General features: G+C 37.6%; 1 protein-coding gene across 10 annotated transcripts in view; it reads right to left on the reverse strand.

Moving 5' to 3' along the window:
* The window catches only part of Atosa (atos homolog A), an 84,773-nt gene that overhangs the window by 7,805 nt on the left and 53,657 nt on the right, over window positions 1-23,311 (reverse strand). For 7 of the 10 annotated variants that reach the window (XR_012445480.1, XM_074065973.1, XM_074065971.1 and 4 more), the window contains 8 exons: window positions 17,740-17,924; window positions 16,653-16,855; window positions 16,297-16,422; window positions 13,380-15,195; window positions 10,475-10,588; window positions 7,232-7,311; window positions 6,368-6,476; window positions 4,524-4,682 (listed from right to left, as the gene is read on the reverse strand). Coding sequence is in view for 9 of the 10 variants with exons in the window: in XM_074065973.1 (XP_073922074.1) it covers window positions 4,524-4,682; window positions 6,368-6,476; window positions 7,232-7,311; window positions 10,475-10,588; window positions 13,380-15,195; window positions 16,297-16,422; window positions 16,653-16,855; window positions 17,740-17,924 (2,792 nt within the window). In the remaining variant the exon portion in view is untranslated. The remainder of the gene's footprint in view (window positions 1-4,523; window positions 4,683-6,367; window positions 6,477-7,231; window positions 7,312-10,474; window positions 10,589-13,379; window positions 15,196-16,296; window positions 16,423-16,652; window positions 16,856-17,739; window positions 17,925-23,311) is intronic. The other 3 variants (XM_074065968.1, XM_074065974.1, XM_074065975.1) reach the window with 3 other exon arrangements.

The raw sequence follows: 23,311 nt of genomic DNA on the forward strand, positions 1-23,311 counted from the left end.
GATGACTGAATGACTGTGGTTACCACAACTGTGATAATTCATTCTGAGGCAGCTTTGAATAATGAATGCTGATTTTACTTATTTTAACAGAGGTAATGCTTTTCTTTCAAGCAGTTAAGGTAATTCAGTGGAATAATTGCATGTTTTACACATTTCATGATTCCATCATTATACGCCATACATGACAACCTTGTGTAAATATGAAATAGCACTACCCCATTAGGTGACATCTCTGTTGGGTTCAGAAGTTAGAAAGTGTGGGAGGTAAAGAGAGTGGACAAAAGCAGATGGAGGGCGAGGCTCTGACGTACAAATGCCTCAACTCCAAGTACCCTGCACTTGACATCACACAGTTAAATAACAGACATTGGGAAATGCTCACAGACATGGGCACTGAAATCACATACAGGGTTTTTGACAAATCCAATTCATCGCATGGTCATTTAAAGTATGAAAACAGCAATCAACAAATTGAATCCTCAACTAAAACAGCATGAAGCATCCACAACCCCTCTCACATCTGCTGTATGTGTCGAGGGTGGTGCTATGCATACCACTTCTTACATATGAGTGGAGTGTGGATATTTATGTAAAAATAGGATGGTATGTAATACTCTTCTCCCAAGTTCCAGAAGGAAAAAGTAAAATATACCCAAATAATAGCTACTTTTATGACCTTATTGCTACAGGCAATGCATTACTGTTCTTCCCATCACCCTTTCACTCAAAAATACAGATGGAAAACCAGTAAGGCGAAAATTACTACCATGGCACCATGACTATTTCCTTTAATACACACAATTCTGATGGTTTTTTAGAAAGCAGTAAGTAAATCAATTTATAAAGAAAAACTAAAGGTTTTTTGGGGGGGGCGGGGGACAATACGGGGGTTTGAACTCAGGGCTTCCCACTTGCTAGGCAGGCGCTGTACCCTGCTTGAGCCACACCTCCAGCCCTTTTTGCTATAGTTATTTTGAAGATAGGGTCTCATGTTTTGCCCAGGCTGGCCTGGACTGTGATCCTCCTCTTTTAAACTTTCTGCCATTTCTGGGATGACAGGCATGCATCTACACGCCCAGCTTTTTTCTGTTGAGATGGGGCAGTGTGTGTTGGGGGGGGGCACTCATAAACGTTTTTGCCAAGACTGTCCTAGAACCACAGTCCTCCCAATCTCAGCCTCCCAAGCAGCTAGAATTATTAGCATGAATCGCTGGTACTGGACTAAGACTATAGATTTTTGAAATTTTTTTCCCAGTGGTACTGGAGGGTGAACTCAGGGCGTCATGCTTGCTAGGCAGGTGCTCTATCCCTTGAACCACAGCCCCAGCTCTTTTTGCTTCAGTTTTTTTTTTTTAATAGAGTCTTAAATTTTTGTGTAAGCCAACCTGGACTCCTAATTATGCTTCCTGTGGAGCTGGAATGACAGGTAGTGCATCACCACCCCCAGTTACTGGTTGAAATGTGGTCTCACTAACTTTTTGCATAGCTGGCCTCAAACCTCTATCCTCCTTATCTCTGCCTACTGAGTAGTTGGGATTACAGATGTGAGCTATCATGCCTGGCCCAAAAAAATCTTTTAACTTTAGGCTACACTTTAAAACAACTATTTCTAAATAATGTAAAACTAGTAGTAGCATTATCAATAGAAAGAGACTGCAAAATTATCTGGCATTTTATTAATATTATTAGCTTTATTATTATTTTGTTGTTTGGTGGTACTGAGGGTTGAACTCAGGGCCTTAAGCTTGCTACCACCTGAGCCATGCCCACAGCCCTTTTTGCTCTGGTTATGTTTGAGACAGGGCCTTGCTTTATGCATGGGCTGCCCTGGACATGATTCTTTTATTTATGCTTCCCTGTGTAACTGGATGTCAAAGATGCAACACTATGCCCAGCCATTGATGATACGGGGTTTTGTGAACTATATTCTCAGGCTGGCCTCAAACCATGATCCTCCTGATCTCTGCCTTCCAATTTGCCAGGATTACAGATGTCAGCTACCATGCCTGGCCTATTATTATTATTATTATTATTATTATTTATTTTACTAATTTCATTAATGCAATTGACTAACATATTAATATTTATAGTTAGAGAAACTTACCATATTTAATACAAACAAAAATATTTCTTTTGGCATTTTAAGATCAAATAGTAAGGTGAAGATAAACTAATTTTAATCAAAATCTTACACAAAAATTTCTCAAATTATTGTGAAATAGAGACTATGTAACAACAAGTGGAAATGGAAAGAAGTATGCCTTGGTTGGTTGGCTACGACTACCAGGAAGTTATGCATGGCTCTGGCAATGCAATCATATGCAGGTCATACCTGAATTTGCCACTGGCACACCTGCTTTAGATATTTGTCTGGTTTCATGACAAGATAATTTTGAAAAAGCTAAGTGTAGTCATATAACTCTTGGAGGACATTTTTACCACCAATTCCAAATTAGAGAGTGGTATTGTGTGCCTTTGAGTTAATCTTTAAGGAATTATTTTAATGGAAAGTTCTGTACCACCTCTATACCACAAAGACAGAATTTTCTGTGCTACAGGTTTACCTTCGTGAGTAATTTGTGCAATTCATGATGAGAGGTTGCAAAGTTACTGGAGCAACAAATAGAATACTGTGTCTCAGTTCTGCTATTCTGTGATATGTATTATCTTAAAAAACACAATCCATCCTTCGAAAGAAGACTAAGCTATCAAAATGGGTATGATATCCTGCCTGGGAGCAGCGGCTCATGCCTATAATCCGAACTACTCGGGAGGCAAAGGTCAGAAGGCCTGAAGTTTGAGGTCAATTTGGGCAAAATGTTAGTGAGACCTCCCCCCAATATTACCAAATAAGCCAGACATGGTGATACACTCCTGTAATCACAGCCATGTAGGAGGCATAGGTAGGAGGATCATGATTCCATGCTGGTCTGGGCAAAAAAGCAAGACTTTAAAAAATAATCTAAAAAGCAAAATGGGCTGCAGTTGTGGCTCAAGTAGTAGAGTGCTTGCCTAACAAGCACAAGGCTCCGAATACAAACCTTATTACTGAAAAAAAAATTCCCTGAAGAACAAATTTAATTTCACTAATTTACAGTAGGAAAGATCTGTAGTCTAAAATTTGGACTGGGTCACTTACAGAGGGAAGGCATTCCTAATAAGTAAACTGACTTAGGGAAAAAATATACTAGATAGTTGCTTTAAGGGATTCTTAAAAGGATAAATTAACTCAAGTGACCTGACTTATACCCTTTCCAGTATCTATTCAAAATCTTTGATTGATTGTACTTCTATGCTTCTGGAGACAATGACAAAAGTCTTCTATCTCCTAGTCTGTCCATCAGTTTTTAAATATAAAACACAGGCAAAGATTAATGTTATTTTATATTATTATTATAATTATTATATTATTTTGGTTGTCTTGGGGATTGAACTCAGGCCTTCTTGCTAGGCATGACAACCAAATATAACCTGACAAAAGGTATTTCACAGCTTTTATCAGTAACAAAGGACATTGTTACTAATATTCTACCTTGAAGGAAGAGGAAAGGGAGTAACTGGGCCAGGTGGTAAGCTGGGAAATTCAAATGACAAGACTATCCCAGGGCCACAGTAATTTATATTTCTTAAAATAAAACTCACTGTGAGCTGGGTGCTGGTGGTTCATGCCTATAATCCTAGCTACTCAGGAGGCAGAGATTAGGAGGATAGCGGTCTGAAGCCACCCCAGGCAAACAGTTTGAGAGACCCTTTCTCAAAAATATCTAACACAAAAAGGGCTGATGCACTGACAAAAAGGTGGAGGACCTGATTTCAAGCCCTGGTACTGCAAAAAAAAAAAAAAAAAAAGGACAATGTGAAAACCCCTGTGACTCCATACTTGATACCATCATTGCAAACTTCTCACAGACTCCATTGCTGGCCACTTCTCCTTTGCAGATTGGAAAGGAGCTGATACACATCAGGATTTGGAGTCATTTTTGCAGTTGAAGGCTTAAGACAGTTTCTCTAATTCCCCTTACTGCTCTCACTCCCCACTAAAACTTTAATATGCCGTAGTTTGTACTCTCTAGAACCCTAGGAGCAGAAAAGAACAGACCAGAGACAAAGCAAACAAGAGAAAGGGGAGTGAAAGGGCCTCACAGAAGCCTCAGGTCGACAGATCCTTACCTGAGCTCTTCTGAGATGAGGTCCACGTGGGATGGCAACCCTTGTGGAACCAGAGTGCCAGGGAAGCACTTGAGTGTGCATGAAAATACAAGATGGAATTATAGTGTCTCTATTCAGTAAATCACATAGAAATGAGGAAATTCTTGGCACCATTCTCAAATGCAAAAGAGATTACTGTTGTTTAAGCTAGTTTACAAGAAGTTGTGAGGTAATATTTTGGTTTATTAGTCTGTATTCAGCCTTTAATTTTCTCTTAGGAAATTCTTTATAGTTTTGAGTACTGGACTAAAACAAAGATATGTGTCATGAAATTGGTTGATTCTGGAAGAAAAAGGCAATTAAAAAATACTTGCCATATAAGGAGAGGGAGCGTTGTCATCTGAAACACTATAGAATGACACTTCAACTGGAAGAGTCAAATGTGTGGGGCAGAAAATGCCACTTGCTCCTACCTCGGCCGTGAAACCATCAACTATGCCGAGAGGATCTAAACGATAATTCAAAACAGATTCCTGGAAGACAAAACAAAGGAATTCACTTTTTGAAAAACAGAAAAGTTAACTCATTAACTTCATGGTCTGTGTAAAGAAATATATCACTGCATTTTCTAGTTACAGCTGGGCATGGTGGTACACACCTATAATCCCAACACTGGAGAGGCGGAGGCAGTAGGGTCACATGTTCAAAGCCAGCCTGGGCAACATAGTGACTTTAAGGCCATCTTGGGCTACACAGCAAGACCCTCTCTCTACAAGTATGTGTGTGTTGGGCGAGGGGAGGATTGGTGCTGGGAACTTGGGCAGAGTACCCACCTAGTAAGTGTGAGGCCCTGCATGCAAACCCCAGTACTGCAATAAATAAATAAGTAAATAAACTGACCGTTACCAGTTCCATGCTCTTCATCTGACTTGAAGTCATCTCCACCTCCCATCAATCTTTTCCTGCTCACCATTCCAGCCCATATTGAACTCTCCTGGAACTTTACCACTAGTTATACCTAATTGTTTAATATCTATTTTTATATCTGTAGGTGAAAAAAGAAGTTTGACCAGAGAAAATCTCATTCCTCATAGTGCCTATTCATTCAGTGCCAGGTGTAGAGAATCACTCAAGAACTTAACAGGTCACATACAGAAAATTCTATTCAAAGATGAAGTCACACACCTCCTATCTTAATTGACAAATGACTGCTTCTTATTTTTTTTTTAAAAAAAGCTACTATACAGCCAGTGTAGTGGCACATACCTATAATCCCAGCACACAGGAGGCTGAAGGAGGTGGATCTTGAATTTGAGGCTAGCCTGGGCTACAAAGTGAGAGCCTGTCTCAAAAAAACAAAACAAAAAAATCTGTTGTATATTACATGTGTTTTATTGTTTAGCTAAATAGAAAAATAGTAAATGTACACTAGAAACTTTATTTCATTTTATCGTTTGTTTATTGAATGATTGATTGATTTCTTTTTAATGGCAGAGTGTTGCTATGAAGCCCAGGCTGGCCTCCAACTTAAAATCCTCCTCCTCAGCTGGGATTACAGGCATAGACCACCACACCTGGCAGTTAAATTAATCTTTAATTGAAGACAGCTAAATCCATGATACTTGATCCCAAGTAGAAACAGTCATATTAAACAAAGAAATACATGTATCAGGGATCTTTAGCCACTTGATTTTAAAACAAAACAATCCTTTTATTTTAGAATAGATCTAGATTTATACAGAACTGACAAAGAAAGTGTAGAAAACCACCTGATTTTTCAAATCAATCTCCTTGATCACAAAGGGGCTGCTATTAGACCACCATCAGGTTTCATCTACTTTTAGTTCTCCTGGTTCCCAGAGTCCTTTTTTTTGAGATGAGATCTCACTGTGCTGCCTAGGCTGGTCTTAAGTGACTTGCCTCAGCCTTCCCCTGAGTAGGTGGGACTATAGGCACATGCCACCATATGTGGCTACCAGAGCCAATTTTCCCAGATAAAATGTGGCCAAGTCACTCATCTTGGCTAAAGTAACAGAAGCTCCATCCAGCCTGAATTCTCCAGAGCCCTACATCTCCTTATCCTAAGAGGTCACTGCCAACAATTCTCCCACAAAACAAAAGAGCACTCCAAGGCTTTGGAAAAGACATTACCTTCTCATAAAGAAAGCACCCAGTTTAAGAAACTTTAAAGTCTTAAAATAGTTTCAAAACACATTACCTCAAAATTTCCTAGGAGACTAAGACTTGTTATAGGCGGAGCACTACAACTCAAGAATGGTTTTCCATGAATATCTGAATCATCCTCAGTGTTTAAACATGGTCGAGGACTATTAAAACACAAACCAGCAAAAGAACACATTACCAACAACATTTGCTCAATTACTTTTGTCTAAAATTAAATTAGGGGAATTTGAATACTTTCAACTGCCATAATAAAAAGCATTTATTAACAAGTGGCTCAAGCACTTGCCTAGCCAGCACAAGGCCCTGAGTTCAAACCCCAGAAAAAATATGTCTAGTTAGGTTTTATATTTGTTATATTTGATAAAGAATATAACATCTTAAAGGTTTCAAGGTGGAAATTATAACACATCTTACAGTCGTAGTTACTGGAAATGTACAATAATGGAGACTTGTCAATCATTTTCAGCTAAAAATAAGAATACAAAGGCAAAATTATGTGGCCAAAGAGTGTGATCAGAAGACCTGGATTGGCTCAGAGGGAGGGAGAGCACTTGCTTAGCACACGGCAGGCTCTGGGTTAGAATAAGAGTTTTATTTGCCAACATGGAAAAAACTACCAAGGCTTCTTTGTAAAAGAATAAAAGGTTGGTTAACTACCAGAAATGTACAAATCTACTTAAATATTAAAAGCAATTGTTATTTATTATGATGACCAATACACAGTGTGGCTTACTGTCTCAATCACATCCTTACTTATTCTTAGGGCTGTGTGAGTAGTATCATACTGAAAATAAGATTCCTATTGCAATTTTGATTTTTAGGGCTAACATACTTATTGTGAAAGACAAGAATTTTGTGTAATAGTTTCATAAACACAGATAAATTTTAAGATAAATACCTTCTAGATGATAAGCTTTTCAGATGCAGCAATGAAGAATCCAGATCAAAGCAACCTGATTGTGTTTTCCTTTGAGGAACCTAAGGTCAAAATAATCACATATTAAATGTAAGCATATTTTTAAAACCATAAAATTTCTCTCATAACAGCTTACTTCAAATAATGCTGTTTATTACTTATTTTTCTCATATTGTCATTTTATTAACTAATATGGAAAAACAGATGACTTATAAAAACATTTTTTACTAGGTTTCAGGTTTTTAAGAGTGAAACTAGTTTTTCCTAAAACTAAACCTTATATGGAGTCCCAATATGTATGTAAGGTAAATAGGACTTTTACTTTTTTTTTTTTTTTTTTTAACTTTATGTGCTTCTATACTTTTTTTGGGGGGGGTAGTGGAATATTTATAGCTTTAAAGTAAAAGAGGAACAAAGTATTAAATAGAGATAGGAGCCTGGGGGACTGCCATCTCAGCCTCTCTTTGCCCAACCTTATGGCTCTACAGAGAATATTCTGGATTTTTAGACACCATTGTATGTCAAATTACATTTAAGACAAATCACTACCTAATTCAAAATATTCTAAAACTAAAACACCAAATGTAAAGTATAGGTAAAATCATATACAATACAAACATTATATAGATTTGTTTCTAGAATTAATATTAGATATGTGTAAAATATCTGACTCAGTGGTGTAGTGGTGACTAAGAAGAAACATGATACTGAAAAGTTCAGACAGTAGCATTTTTGAGAGTGTCCAAGTGGACCATGTCATTTGCTATAGTCAGAACTTAACTGCAAGATTTTCAATCTAAACTCTCATGTCGTCAATTCTGCAAAGTTCTTCATCTTCATTTCTTCTAATACTGTATTTTCTTCAAAATGTTTTAGAACTTCTACTAGACTTAAATGGACCATTTCACTTTTTCTTCTTCATGGTTCTTTCATATTTCACCTTTTATTTTTAAACCTTTCTATAGCCAGTCACTGGTGGCTCATGCCTGTAATCCTAGTACTCAGGAGGCAGAGATCAGGAGGGTCGCAGTTTGAAGCCAGTCCAGGCAAACGGTTTGTGAGACCCTATCTCAAAAAACCCATTAAAAAAAAAAAATAGGGCTGGTGGAGTAGCTCAAGGTGTAGGCCCTGAGTTCAAGCCCCAATACCACAAAAAAAAAAAAAAAAGTAAGAAAAATCTGCCTACTCGTTTACTAAACAGAATTTCTATTTGGCTCTTTTTCAAATCCACATATTTTTATTTTTGTTTTGTTGTTCTTTTGAGACAGTCTTGTCATGTAGTGCAGGTTGGCCTTGAACTTGCAATCCTCTTGCCTCAGCCTCTGAGTGCTGGGATTATAAATAGGTTTATGTCACCATGCCCGGCTTGTTCTTTCATCTTAATTCCATTTTTGCCTGCATTTTGCTCTTAGAAATATTTTTTTTTTTTGAGGTACTGGGAACTGAATTTAGGGCTTTGTGTTCCAGTCCTTTTGCTGGTTTAGTTTTCTTTTCAGACAGGGTCTCGTGTTTTTGCCCTGGTTGGCCTTGCATTGCGATCCTCCTACCTTTGCATCCCAGGTACAGGATGGGATTATAGGCATGAAACACAACACCAGGCTTGCTCTTAGGACACTTTAAAAAGAATTATTTTTAAAACTCCTTTTCAGGTTGCTTTGATAGCAGGGTTCCTATGTGTAAAGTCTCATATTTCTTGTTTCTGCTGATTCTTTAAAGGTGCATCTTAATTTTTTCTCTTTGATCATCTTCAATAAGAGGCAATTAAATAAATCCTTGGTGCCCTGGGTTATAATATGCAATGGTTTCTTGTTTCCTCCATTGGCACAATGGAATTCATGGGTCAACTTTAGTTTTCAGGGGTGTTTCTTAGTAGAAGTCTCTGCACCTCATAAGTAGCATAAATTCAGAATCCCTCCCACAAATGGCTTAGGTTTAGGTCTAATTTCATTTAAGGACTTCTTTTCCCCACCTATTTTATGCTTTCCTGATTCAGCTTAGAGTGAACAGGTAGATTTTTGTTTCTTCTGGCTTTAAGAAGACTTTAGTTTGCTTGGTCCCAAGTATGATTGGTGCAAACTTGTAGTCTTGACCCACGAGGGCATTAAGCCTTGTATTAAACTGGCTAGGATAACCTACAGGGTTATTATTTACTCCACAGTAGTACCTGAGAATTTCCTTTCTTATTCTTACACTATATTATGTACTTAGAAGTTGTTATATTTCACACAAGGTTAATAGGGATGTTGCACCAGCATGACGCTGACAACTTGTTTCCTGATCACCAGGGCATTTTGAAAGCACCTCATAGATAGGTCACATGTTTGGGGTTATTTTAATTGTTTAGAATTCAACTTCTCTAAAAAAAAAATTTTGAGCTCCAAGTATTAAATTTAAATTCTAGATTTCTTACTTCTTCAATGATTTTTGAACATAGGCCAGATACTATGTTTTCTGTTTACTAAAAGATACACACACAACAATAACTATTTTACATTAGTAGAAAAGTAAACAGGCTTTTAGTTCTACTCTGGTATTGGCAGCTTATCTTGGGCTACTGAAACATTAAGCCACACTGACTAACTGTTGAGTGCTTACTATGCACAAAGGGATGCAAACCACCACTGTAGCACAGATGTGGGGATTCCCTTCTTGTTTACAGATGAGAAACTGAAGCTCTCCAGGACAGCTCACCTACTGTCAGAGTAGCGTAATGTGAGGGTGACTCTATAGCAATTTTTTCAACCACTGTGTGCAAATCTAAATCTATTTGTAAACACAGAGGAGGGGGATTCTCAAAATAAGAGAAAAATTAAATGCATAAATTCCAAGTCAAAGACAGAAAGATATGAAATCACTTCCCAGATGATCCCATTGGTGGATCATCTGTGGTGGAGCTCAGTGCTCACTGAGATACAAAACTTATATACAGAAAAACCCCTAGGATTAAGGTTGTTTGTTTTTACATTTAGTAACAATTGAAATGTTAGGCAAAAGAATTTCAGGGAAAAAGTTTAATTCTTATATAATAAATTTCATTTTTATTCATTTTTAGTCTTTTCCAAATTATCACTAACAAATGTGCTATCAAAAATTAAGGGTTTCCAACTAAAATTTTATTTCAGAGGCATTTAAATTTTTTCAGTTAAAATTTGAATGAAATTACTTGTAAACATTTTGGATGTTTGGAGGATTTCAGTGTAAGAGGGAAAAGAAAACAACACTCACAGGACTTGAAAGAAGAGGCAGCCCAGTCTGAGGATGAAAGGCTCTGGTTGAGGTTCCATCCAAGGAATGAAAAGTATGCTTTTGCCAGGCGCCTGAGTGCTTCAGTGTAGCCTGCTATTGGGAAAAGAACTAGACTGAGTGGTACTTAAACACCATTTGAACCACTGGCACAGCATTTTAATTTTTGGTGTCATTCCTGCTGTTGTCTGGGTATTATAGTCTTGATGGTGAAGCTGAGGATCTAACTGTATCTTATACACACACATATATTTTAATTTGAAAACAATGCCTAAGATTTTTTTGGTAATATGCTGAGTAAAATCAAATATTCTAAAATATACCCAGTTTGTTTACTCAGAATCTACTAAGCTAATATTTATTTTAATTTGTGACAAACAATTCACAGAAAATTAGTAGAATAATTAGCATAATATTCTAAAATATAAAATTACATCAATATCAAGAGCCATTTTTAGAAGATTTAATGGGCTTGTCATGATATGGAAATAAGAGAAATATTATAAACTAAATAAATATATATATATATATATATATATATATATCACAGTCACGTCATTATGTTTTTGCTGTGATTCAAGAAACAGGTGAACTGTGTACAGAGGCTCGTATCGCTTCTCCACCTTTGGGCTAAGACCAAGTGTGGAGGCTTGTGTTGTGAATTCAGCTCTTCCTCAGGAGGCTGAAGCAGGAAGATCATTGAAGCCCGGGGGTCTGAAGCCAGTCTGGGCAACAACAGTGAGACCAGGTCTCAAAAAATAAAAAAAAAAAAGCTAATTCTCAAAAATTGGGCAAATTTATATTAAAAAAATCAGAAATTAAGAAAAGTACATGAATAAAATGTATTAAAATGTATTAAAAATGTATTAAAGACTAATTTGACTAATTTGGATCCTGGCATTTACTGGGTTTGTGACAATTACTCACCTTCTCTGGCTTATGGTTCTTACTTGTGAAATACAATTAGTAAAAACACTTAACCTCGTAAGATAGTAAGAGGATTAAGCAAGCCAATGTGCAGAAGAATACTTGAGCACGTAGCAAATGCTGCATGAATTTATTTAAAAGAAACATATGGAAAAACTAATCATAGTGTCTTGAAAAATACCATGGCCAGATGAACCCTCCCTATCAGGTGCCACAAAAGGTCATAAAAAGCTAATTAACTGTTTTTTTAAAATGGAGGTCTCACTGTGTTGCCCAGACTGACCTCAAACTCACAATCCTTCTGCCTCAGCCTTATAGGAAGCTGAGATTACAGATGTATGCAACCACGCCCAGAAAAAAAGCTAATATTTGTAAAGCCAAGAAGGTTTTTGTGATAATCATAATTTTGGGGAATATCTTTTTTTTAACTAATACATTAAAGGGGCTGGTGGAGTGGCTCAAGTGGAAGAGTGCCTGCCTAGCAAGCATGAGCCCTAAGTTCAAACCGCAGTGCCACAAAAAAGACTTTTTAATACATTAATATTTAAATAATACATGAAATATTTAAAAATATTTCAAAATTTATTATTTCATCATCATAACTATGAGACAGGCAGAGTTAACATTCTTATTATAAAATTGAGAGTGAGGTTTTTATTTCGTATTTATACATTTATTTATTTATTTATTCTTTTGCAGTACTGAGGATTCAACACAGGGCCTTGAAAGCACTCTACCATTTGAACTATGGCCACAGTCATTTTCACTGGAGACAGGGTCTTACTAACTTTGCCCAGGCTGGCCTCAAGCTCATTATCTTACTACCTCTACCTCCCAAGTAGCTAGGATTACAGATGAATGCAACCATACCCAGCTTTGAGACTGGGGTTTTCAGGAGGTATATAACTTATTGTATGTAACTCAAGCCCAAACTGGAAGTAGTGGCTTTGACTAATGGTTTTATAATTCTCCTACAGATAAGCCTAAATCATCAATTGTGTAATGCATAACACAATGGGTAAACCATTTATACTAGGTCAGAGCTGCTGACAAAAAAGCGCCTTAAGCTAACAAGAGTTTCTTTCTGACTCCTATTTATTTTCTGTCAGTGGTTCCTAAGCACTGAGATGAACAACAAAAAAGGCAACAGGAAGAACTTGAATCAAGCAAGTTTGCCAATTTGTCCTGGATTATCATAAGTTGGTAAGAGGAACCCTAGCTTACAAGTTGAGAGACTCCGCTAAGGGCAGGGGGTGCTTTCGCTCAACCACTAAACTTGTATGTAACTACTTGCACGTGAGTGATTCTGAGCCTCAGTTTTCTCCTATCTGTTCTACCTGTCCGTGGTGAAATACTAAAGAGAACAAAGTGCTCTATAATCATGTCATATAACTGAAAGCAATATACAAAGACCATAGAAAATCAAAGTATTTTATACATATTAAATAGTGCTCATTCTCCTGAATCCACAGACTGAATATTAAAAACAGTGCTTTATAATAAAAAAAATAAGTAACAAACCTTTTAGATTGTAGGTAAGGATAAAGAACAAAGCTAAAAGATTGAAATAATAGGCCTTATAGATCATTTAAAAATTATCATAATAGCAGTTTTTTAATAAAAGGATTTTAAACTATATGATCTCCATTTTTTCTATCTACCCAGCACTTGCTCTTAAGAGAGTGGGTTATTTGCAAGGACACTAATAATTCTGGAGAAGGATTATTTTATCAGACTGTGTGTTCTATAAATAATGGATACCTTGGGTCGTTATCTTTTTTTTTTTTTTGGTAGCACCGGGGTTGGAACTCAGGGCCTCAAGCTTGATAGGCAGATGTTCCAACACTTGAGCCACTCCACCATTCCCACCCATGGGTCTTTATAACTAGATCTTCTGTGAACAAAACTCAAACTATTAACAAGCAGCTGAGAATTATATTTGAAATATTATGTTACCTACCAACACTTCTGTATTTTTCAGTCGTTCACATGTAGACAAACAGTCTTTTATATTTTTCCTTTGAGAACAGTTTTGAGATTTTTCATCAGTTGAATCTTCTTTCTTATCCTGCTCATTTTTTAATTGGTCTGACTTTTTGCATTTGAAACCTTCACTATCTTTATTGAGATAATTTTCTATGCTATTAAGTTTAGTATTTTGCTCACAAGTCTTCAGTCTTTTTGAGTCTTTATTTGAGCAGTTATTTTCATACTTGTTCAAATAGCCAGACATTTCTAACATAGTAACTTTTGATTTTGAGTCAAACTTTTTTGAATTCTCAAATTGGAGATTGTCAAAAGATGCTGGATCACAATTCTCATTTTTTATTATTTTTTCCTTGTATTTATTTGTGCAAGTCTGTTTGTCAATACTGTTGCAATTTGAATACTGTTTATCAGTTTCATTGCTAATTTCTTGCTCCTTAAATTTTGACTTGGAAAGTGTATTTTCTAATCTGCGTGTCCAGTCTAAGTCATCCTCACTGCAATGAGGCATATTTAAAGAAGTTAGTAAGCTAGTAGCTTTGTTCTGTGTTTCCTCATGTGTCCCTTGGATGAGTTCAGTAGGATTATTCTGACACTGACTTCTTATTTGAGGTTTCAAAGACTTTTCTTTACTAATGCATTTAGAAGAACTAAAAGACTTACTAGGTATTAAGTTTTTCCCATCACTGCTGTCTCCTAACAAGGAAAATCTTCCCTGAGAAGCAGAGACATCATCCTTATTTTTCTTCAGCAAATTTTTATCTACATATGAACTCCTGAGCACTTTAGAGGGAGCAGAAGGAGAGTCATGGGCGTTGAATACTGGCCGGGAGATAAGCGATGCTGTTGGGTCAATATGCTCCAAGTGCTGAGCGATTCTTGCAATGACATCTTGCCGCTCCTGGAGCAACGAGCCTATCAAAGGATTAGTCTCTCCAGCAGACTGACGAGAATAAAGTCCATTAGAAATCCAAGTTTCACTCTGAGGAGTTTCTGGTTTTCCCCTAATTTTCCCCTCATTGATGTCTTCTGAGGAAGTAAACTCTGGACTACCAAAAGAAACAGAGAATATGTCCTTACATTTTCTCCTATTTTCATTTTGGTAAAGTTTTGAATTAAGTGAAGTAGACTCTTGAGCACTGAATGGATGTCCTGAAACATGTGAAGTGCCTGGATCACAATGGATCAAATGCTGAGCAATTCTTGCAATAACTTCTTGTCGATCCTGAATTAAAGAGTCTATTAAAGGGTTAGTCTCACCAACTGACGGCCAGGAATTCTGGCGACTGCAGACACTGGAGTCAATCACTGAAAATGATTTTAAAGTTCTCACTGATGTGTCATGTGACTTTATATCGCTTATGCCACTGTAGCCCAGAATATTGGCTTGAGATGTCCCATAGTCAGACCTGCTGCCAGTGCCCGGACACAGTTTTACATTCTTGATGGCTGTAGTATACTCTGGAGTTGGGCCACTTTTTACATGTAACACACTTTCCGTCCAAGTTTGTTTGCTACACAGACGCTGAGAACTGTTTGGACTACATTGTCCGCCTTCATTAGAATCGCGGTGCTGATGCATTTTAAGTTCACGTTCTTGACTTCTTCTCTCATAAAGGCCAATGTTTGTGTGAATACTACAGGTCAAAACTGGATAATTCGATTGTCTGGGTAAGGACTGAACGCTGACTTTCAAGGCCACGTTGTGAGAAACGTTGGGAACAGGAAACACATGTTCGATAGGAGTCTGTGAAAAATTCCACTGCAGGTCCACATCAGCAGCACTGATTCTACAGCCAAACAGAAAAACACAGGGTCAGTGGATGGTAAAAGCTCTGTCTTTATCACTGTGCACCGTATAAGGGCACACAGCATCACCCACCTATCTGTGCTGGAGTTATCTCCACTGAGGCTTATCAGCTGCTCTGCCACTCATATCCTTCTGGTAAAGTCAGCCTAAGTGGCATGACAGATTATGCTTGGAAGAGATGAGGTTTCTTCTCAATGCCACCAGGCAACTTAAGCACTAAAGGTCAAAAGTAGGGTTGGGGCTGGTGGAGTGGCCCAAGTGGTACAGCGCATGACTAGCGAGTGTGAGTTCAAACCCCAGTACCACCAAAAAAAAAAAGAATAGAGCCAGGGATGTAGCTCAGTGGTAGAGTGCTTGCCTAGGCATGGCCCTGGGTTCGATCCTCAGCACCACAAAAATATATGAGTAACTATCTCTTTTTAAGAAAAGGTCAAGAACATCATAATTTAACAATACTTGTCAAAACAGAAAGAAAAAGGAGTTTGTATTTAGTAGTAAATAAATAGATTTAGCTAAGTTTATTGTGTAAGGTGATTAAGAGAAACTACTTTAAAGCCACCTGTCCAAAAATAAAATTAGTTGCCTGGCAGCTGGTATGTTTATTTATTGTTTATTTATGTGCACACACACACTTTTTTGATTCAGGCTCTCATTATGTTCCCCAGGTTGGTCTCAAACTCCTAGTCTCAAGGGAACTTCCTGCCTCAACTTTCTGAGTAGCTGGGACTACAAGCATGAAACACTACACCTAGCTATGTTTAAATTTTTAAAGATGCCAACACTTAAGACTATCACAGAAATTCAGAATCCCAGAAAATGTTTCCACCTTATAATGGGAGCACATTTCTTGGTTCTCTAAAATAAGTTTAAAAGTTCTCTGAATACAATTATATACCAAATTTAATCCAACAAGCAAAATTCATACTGATGCAACCTAAATTTCTATAACTTATTTTGAGAAAAACCTCATTAAATTTTATCTACTTGTGTTTAGAAATGAAGGAAATAAATATGCTATTAATATCATTCAGTATGCTAGACAGTGGGAATGTGGATTATTCCTTTTTAACCCTAGACATACCTGTAAAGAATGTTTCGTGGAATAGCACCATGAGAAACACTCAGCCAAGCACTTAACTGAGAGAAAAACACAAATGAGCGGATGGCCAACAAGAGCGTCTTCTCCTCAATGAACCGGTCACCATTCCTAAGAGAAGTAACAAGCGTAATCTAAATGTCACCAAGTACAAAATGAATATATCACGCCGGATATGTGCTTTCAAAAGCTGAAGTCACAACTAATTAGTGTATCAAATATCTTATTTTGCTATATAAATACAGGGATTAAAAGACACTACACAATATTAAAATAATTTGTGGGAAGTAATGGAAGACTTGATACACCAGGAACAACTTAAACTAAGTCCAACAACTTACTGTCGAGGCACTGGCTCTAGGGTCCATCTTTCCAACAGCAGTGCATCTTGCTTAATTGCGGGATCATTCAGATCCACTCCATCTGTGGTGAGTCCATCATCACTGTAGCAGCAGTCTGGCAGCAGCATCACTTCCACCATGATTGGAAGGTTGTTCTTCCATAGCAGTGTGACCTCAGACCTGGTTCGTCTGGCTTGGCGACACTTAGAGAAATGAATATAAACAGAATGTCTCAGTAACTCTCCTAACTTTGTATTTAAATTTGAAAACTTTAAAGTAGATATGTGTATGAGAAACAAGTCATCCATTGTAGAGCTGTGCTCAGACTTGGCTAGTTAGGATTTCTCAATAAATAACTCATTCATGCTAGTGAGCTCTAGAGTACCGGGTATTTATGATGTGAATTTCCTTGGGGAGGATACCTTTGCTCTATTTTGTGGGAAAAGAACTGCCATTCAAATGTCTGACAGGTCTCTGAGTTGGCCCCGCCTTGTCTACTTTGCTAATTTCATAGAAAACATTAATTATTATGACCAAAATATCAAAAACTCATTTTCATTTAACACTTAAAATAGGCAAGATTTTTTTTAAAGTTTAAAAACTTGAGAGATGGCCCAAACAATGTTTACACATACGAATAAATGTATAAACAATAAAAAAAAAATAAAGTTAAAAAACTTGGCTACATTTGAGAAACATAATGGGGATAAAAAGTTTTAAAGCAAACTATAACCTACCTTCCAAAAATATTTTAACAATATTATTTTTTAAACATTAGCATAATGAAAATATATTCCCATTTTAACAAATAAATAAGAACACAAAATGGAAGAGCCAGAAACTCTGAAGTAAAGAAAATTAAATCACAGCAACAAAGACAGTCAGATTTAAAGTAGGAAAGGGCAGGTATGAAATTGGCTCCCCATCGCCTCAGTGATTAGTAAAGCTACCTTCCATGCCTTCAAGAGCCTACCAGCCAACCTTATATTTAAATGTGAAAATTATAACTGTGATATAACACAGGTGATGACAGAATTTAACTACTTTACATGAAAGACATAAAAAAGCATTGAAACCTATTTCTCACCTGGGCCAGCTTGTCACTGCATTCATGTTTGGTAGTTACAGGGTAACAGGACTGTGCCGGAGGGCAGTGGAAACTTTCTGTTCGACCTTTCACAGAGCATTCAGGTGTCCGCCCTTCTGTTATTAGCAAGGCCAGAGAGACCAAGAACTCCTCCGCATCATATTCAAAATACTCATCTAGGGTATCTGGTATATAAAAAAAAAAAGTTCTGCATTATATTTAAAATATTCATCACTTTAATGTACTCTTTTTTTTTCCAGTGCTGGGACTAGAACCCAGGACCTTGCATGTGCTAGGTAAGCCCTTTGTCAGTGAGTTATATTCCCAGCCCTAAAGTAAAGTACTCTTAATAAGAACTCAACTGGCTAGGTGTGGTTGTGCATGTTTGTAATCCCACCATTTGGGAGGCTGAGGCAGGAAGGTGAGCTTGATGCTAGCCTGAGCTACAGAATGAGACCCCATCTCAAAATAAATAAAAAATATTAAAATAAAAAGGAATTCATCTGTTATGCCTGAAATAACTAATGCCACATTCCACACTCAAGAATAGTCACTAGAAGAATGAAAATAAAATAAAAATGAGATAGCTTAAGTACAGTAAACCCTTGATTTACAAAATATACAAAATCATAAAGAAATGGATAATTGCATTTTGGTGTTGATGGGGATGCAACCCAGGGCCTCGGCACATGCTAGGCAAGGGCTTTACCACTGACCTACATCTCTACCCATGACAAACGGAGAAATACAAATTCCTGTTGAACAGAACTGGCACAAAATTTCTTTATCAAGACTTCAGTTAAACTAAAAATTTAGGAATACTTTTATCATCCTATAGTAAATTACATTTTTAAATGCCAGCCACAATAGTTTTTAAATACAAAATGTCACTAATAGCTAAAAGATTAAAATATCTTATATCATATTTTTAGTTAAGATGCTTTACTGCTATTGTTACATGTCAGAAAAAATGCAGATCCAACTGTGTTTCTCCCTTTTCTTCCCTTCTTTAACAAGTTCCTTGCTCTCACAGCACTATGCCTGTGGTGTGGACATTCACAGTGACAAGAGTTTCAGAGGGAGAAATGCTATAATTAGCAAAACAAGAGGCCTGTTTTGAAATATAAGGAGTTTAATATTTTGGCTATCAATGGCAATTTTTTCCCCCACTTCGTCATAGTAATTTAAAATTTTTTCTCATAAGTGCTCTAAGTTTGTTTTTGTTTGTTTTGAGTTGTTGCTCAGGCTGGCCTTGAACTCTATCCTTCTACCTCAGCCTCCAAGCGCTGGGATTTAGAAGTGGGCCACCACACCTGGCTCTCTCAAAAGCTTTCGATTCAGAGACAATTTTCAAAACAAAACAAGTCAGCATGGAATGAGCAGAGGGAAAGTACAACTCAAATAGAATCTAAAGAACTTGTCATCGCCCAGTATCATCAGCTCTAAGCACTTTCTCTGTGCCAGCTCAAATAATCCTCAGAGTGGCTCTGGAAGACATGGGCCACTACCTCCATTTTATAGACATTTAAAGCAACTTGCCCAAGAGCACCCAGATAAGAAAGTAGCAAAGTTGAAATTTCAACCCAGTCAGTTTGGCTCCAGAATCTGGGCTCCCAACTACCATACATACTTTTGTCTTTCACTAGGACTATAAAATTTCCTTTTACATACCTAAATATACATGTTTTTTGAAATGTAAATGAAAATTATATTTTTGGCATACAATTTAGTTATTCATTTTGGTATTTTTGTAGTATAGCATTATTTTCCAGAAATAGGACCCTAATTTAACAATGTGTCAATTGGAAAAGAGAGGGTCTCAACTATTCTCCAAGAATAAAATGAAGTCATAAATCAAGTGTCTCTTGGGATTCATGGAGTTAAATCATGGGTGTCCTTCAAGAGAGGAAAGCAAAGGATACAGAAAAGGAATCTTCAATCCTTCCCTGGTGGGTTTTCAAGGCTAGCTCAGGCTTGCCACAGCATAAATTTAGATCCCAGGAAACTCTATGGCCTCATTCTGCTCCCTCCCCCAGCACATGGGGTAATCCAGAGCGCTAAGAACTCCATAGAGCAGTGGCTTCTAAACTACTGAATACTGAATGATGCCAGATGTTAGCTACTCCAGGTGAGTGATGTTTTATGTGCACTGTTATTTTTAAAAAGTATAGAAGTTATTTAGATTATTTAATATAAATTTATATAAAAGCACCATTGAATTAATGGTAACTTTATTATATTATACTGTTCTTTATTGCATACACTAAAAGTAAATTTTCTGTAGTGTAGGCATTTGTTAAATCTTTACCTTAAATGATTGTCCTCACACCTGATGAGCTTAGGGGTTACTGCTGAGAAGGAGTATCTATCGGTGGGCCAAACACTCAGACAACTCAAAGACCCTAACATCATTTAAACCACGTAAACAGAGGCACTCATCTCTTCTTGTGAAACATTGCATGGGAGCACAACTCCCTAAGTCACTGCATAGAACACACACTATTATCAATGAAATTGGCTACAAATGTAATTTAGTTATTCTTGGGTACTCAAAGTTTCAGTAGGGGAAGTTCTGGTCTTAAAAACAGGAAACCTGTGTTCTAGCCTTAGTTATCCAATTTATTACACACACACACACACACACAAACACACACACACAAACACACACACACAAAGTTAATTAACACATGGGTCCTAAACATAAAAAATTCTCAGAATGGTAGACAGAACAATTAAATACAAATTATAATGTGACAACCACTAGTATTAAGGTTAGCACTCTGGGCTAAGGTGCCATAGTTGTGTAGGGGCATGTGGTGGAGGACAGGTGACGATGGATTCCACAGTAGGCTCCTATTGCTTAAGACAAGTTACTTAATATTTCCCTCAGAAAAATGAATGTAACATCTGTCCAAAAATGTTTTAGGAAGATCCCATGGGCACAAAGCTTTAACAGTCCCCATTGTGAAGAGCGCACCCTCCCAACTTTCTTTAAATGTGTGACCATGTTCCCCAATGCCACCAAAGCTAATTGATTCAAAAGTCTCTTTCCCAGAACACTGGAATTAGGATTCAGAGATGTCGTTTTGTCCCTGCTTGCTATAACTTGAACTGGGTACTCTTGGGAGCTATGCAGTGGCTATGGACTGCCATGGGTATAGAATAGTAAACAGTAAAGAAGAGAGTGAAACAAGCTAGATGCTGAATGAGAGAAGAGGGACTTCATAGTCACAGAAAGCCAGAGAAAATACAGCAGATTCTTGGTATCACAGGTCTATGGTTGCTTTTGAGGAAAAGCAAGCATGCTCAGGATGCATAGAGTTCAGCACTGTACTGCAGATGGTGGATTCGTTTTTCCAGTTTGCTGCCCAACTTCTGCTAAAACATGCCACCCTTTTCACTTCAATTAACTGCATTATGTGCCCTTTTTGGCTTGGGAGGCTTACTATAACTTTTACCTTGCTGTTGGGGCACCATTTGCTTTTTGGGAGGCAGAAATTCTCAAAATTAAGGGCCAGGAAACACTCAGCAGATCACACAACAATTTAAACACAACTGACAATAACATATGAGTGACTGAGAGCTTCTCTGCACCCGCTGAGCTGCATAATGCCTGTGCAGGAATTTAACATTTGCTTTTGAAATTTCTTTTGACTAAAAAAATTTTTTTGACTGCACTTAGTCAAAACTGTGTGTAGGATTTGTGGGGGCTCAAGTGGTACAGTACCTGCCTAGCAAGTGGGAGGCCCAGGGTTCAACACCCCCAACACTGCCAAAAAACCAAAAGTGTATAATAAATCCATGATTAAGGTAAGATTACTGTAGTTGCCTACAACTACTGTATTTTCTAACAATGCTTTTTCTAACAATGTTCTAGTGTCTCTTACAAGGCTTACTGAGAGTTTTCTGTATTCTGTATTGATCAATATCAGTTCCTTTAAGCTTTGTGAGCAGACTATTTATAATCACAAAAACCTTGACTGATGAAAGTACTGTTATGGAACTAAAAGAAAACGCTTGTCAAAAATAAAAATAAATTTAATCTAGGCATAGTGGCATGCACCTGTAGCCCCAGCTTCTCGGGAGGATGAGGCAGGATCGCATGAGGCCAGGAGTTCAAGGACAGCCTAGGCAACAGAGTAAGACCCTGTCTCAAATAAATAAATAAATAAATATTTTATTTATAAATAAATAAGTAATCAAGTGCTATGGATTGAATAATAGCCCTACTAAATGTGTATGTTGAAGCTGTAATTCCAAATATGATTGTATTTGGAGATAAGGTTTAAGTGGGTAATTCAGGTAAAATGAAGTATGGGTGAGGTTCTAATTCAATTGGACTCCAGGTCATAAATTTAAGATTTCTCTCTGTCTCCTTTCATGCCCCTCTCTCTCCATGTACCGAGGAAGTCATGTGAGCACAAGGTAGCTGATGCCAAGCCACCTCACGAGAACCTGACAGTGCTAGCACCCTGATCTTAGACTTCCAGCCTTCACAAGTGAGAGAAAAAAAAATTTTGTTGTATAAGATATCTGGGTCCATGGTATTTTATGGCAGCACAAGCAGACTGATACATTGAGGAAAATAAAACTTCGAAAAAATGTGATTTTTAAAATGTAATAAATAACATTTTCCTAATTAAAAAGTAACACATTTACTGAGAAATTTATAAAATTGGATAATAAAAACAAAAAATAATTCAAATCAGTATGGTGGTACAAGCCTGTAATCTCAATACTTTGGAAGCTGAAGCAGAAGGATTACAAATTTGAGGGCAGCCTGGGTTACTCAGCAAGACCCTGTCTCAAAAATAAAACAAGGCTGGGCACCGGTGGCTCATGCCTGTAATTCTAGCTACTTGAGAAGCAGCAATCAGGAGGACTGCAGTTCGAAGCCAGCCTGGGCAAACAGTTCTCCAGATCCTATCTTGAAAATACCCAAAATAAAAAAGGGCTAGTGGAGTGGCTGAAGTGGTAGAGTGCCTGCTTAGCAAGTGTGAGGTCCTGAGTTCAAACTCCAGAACTGACAAAAATAAAATCTGTAATGAAAAAACTCATAATCTGATTGTTCAGAGATACCTATAATTAATCTTGTAGCCTTGTTTTTTCGGCAGAACAAACACGGGATTATACTCCCAGGTGCCTTTCCAAACCAGGGAGGCTGCAGCTTGGTTGTGGCTGAAGCAGCTCAGGGCAGGACAGGGTGCAGAAGCCTTGGCTCAGCTCTTCTGGTGCAAGATGCCTAGAAAGCTGGTGCAAGGATAAAAGCCAGAGCAAGACACCAGAAAGACCACTTCCTCTCTGAGGTGCTGTGGCAGCTGAGTCTAAAGGTTGTGTCAGTACAGCCAGACATTCCAAACCCGGCTCCAGACAAAATGCTGTAACAGACTGGGCAACTGAAGCCAAAAGTATAGCCACTGCAGCACCTCTATCGATGGGGAGGTGAGGGTTGAGCTGTGCCCATCTTTATGTGGTGTTAGAACTCAGGAAAAGAGATGTGGACTTGAGTAAGGGAGGCAAAACTTGTGAAAAGGTGGCAAAGTTTTTGGCCTCAGCAACTCCAGAAGTGATT

This window comes from Castor canadensis, chromosome 2 (assembly GCF_047511655.1).
Source record: "Castor canadensis chromosome 2, mCasCan1.hap1v2, whole genome shotgun sequence".
NCBI lineage: Eukaryota > Metazoa > Chordata > Mammalia > Rodentia > Castoridae > Castor > Castor canadensis.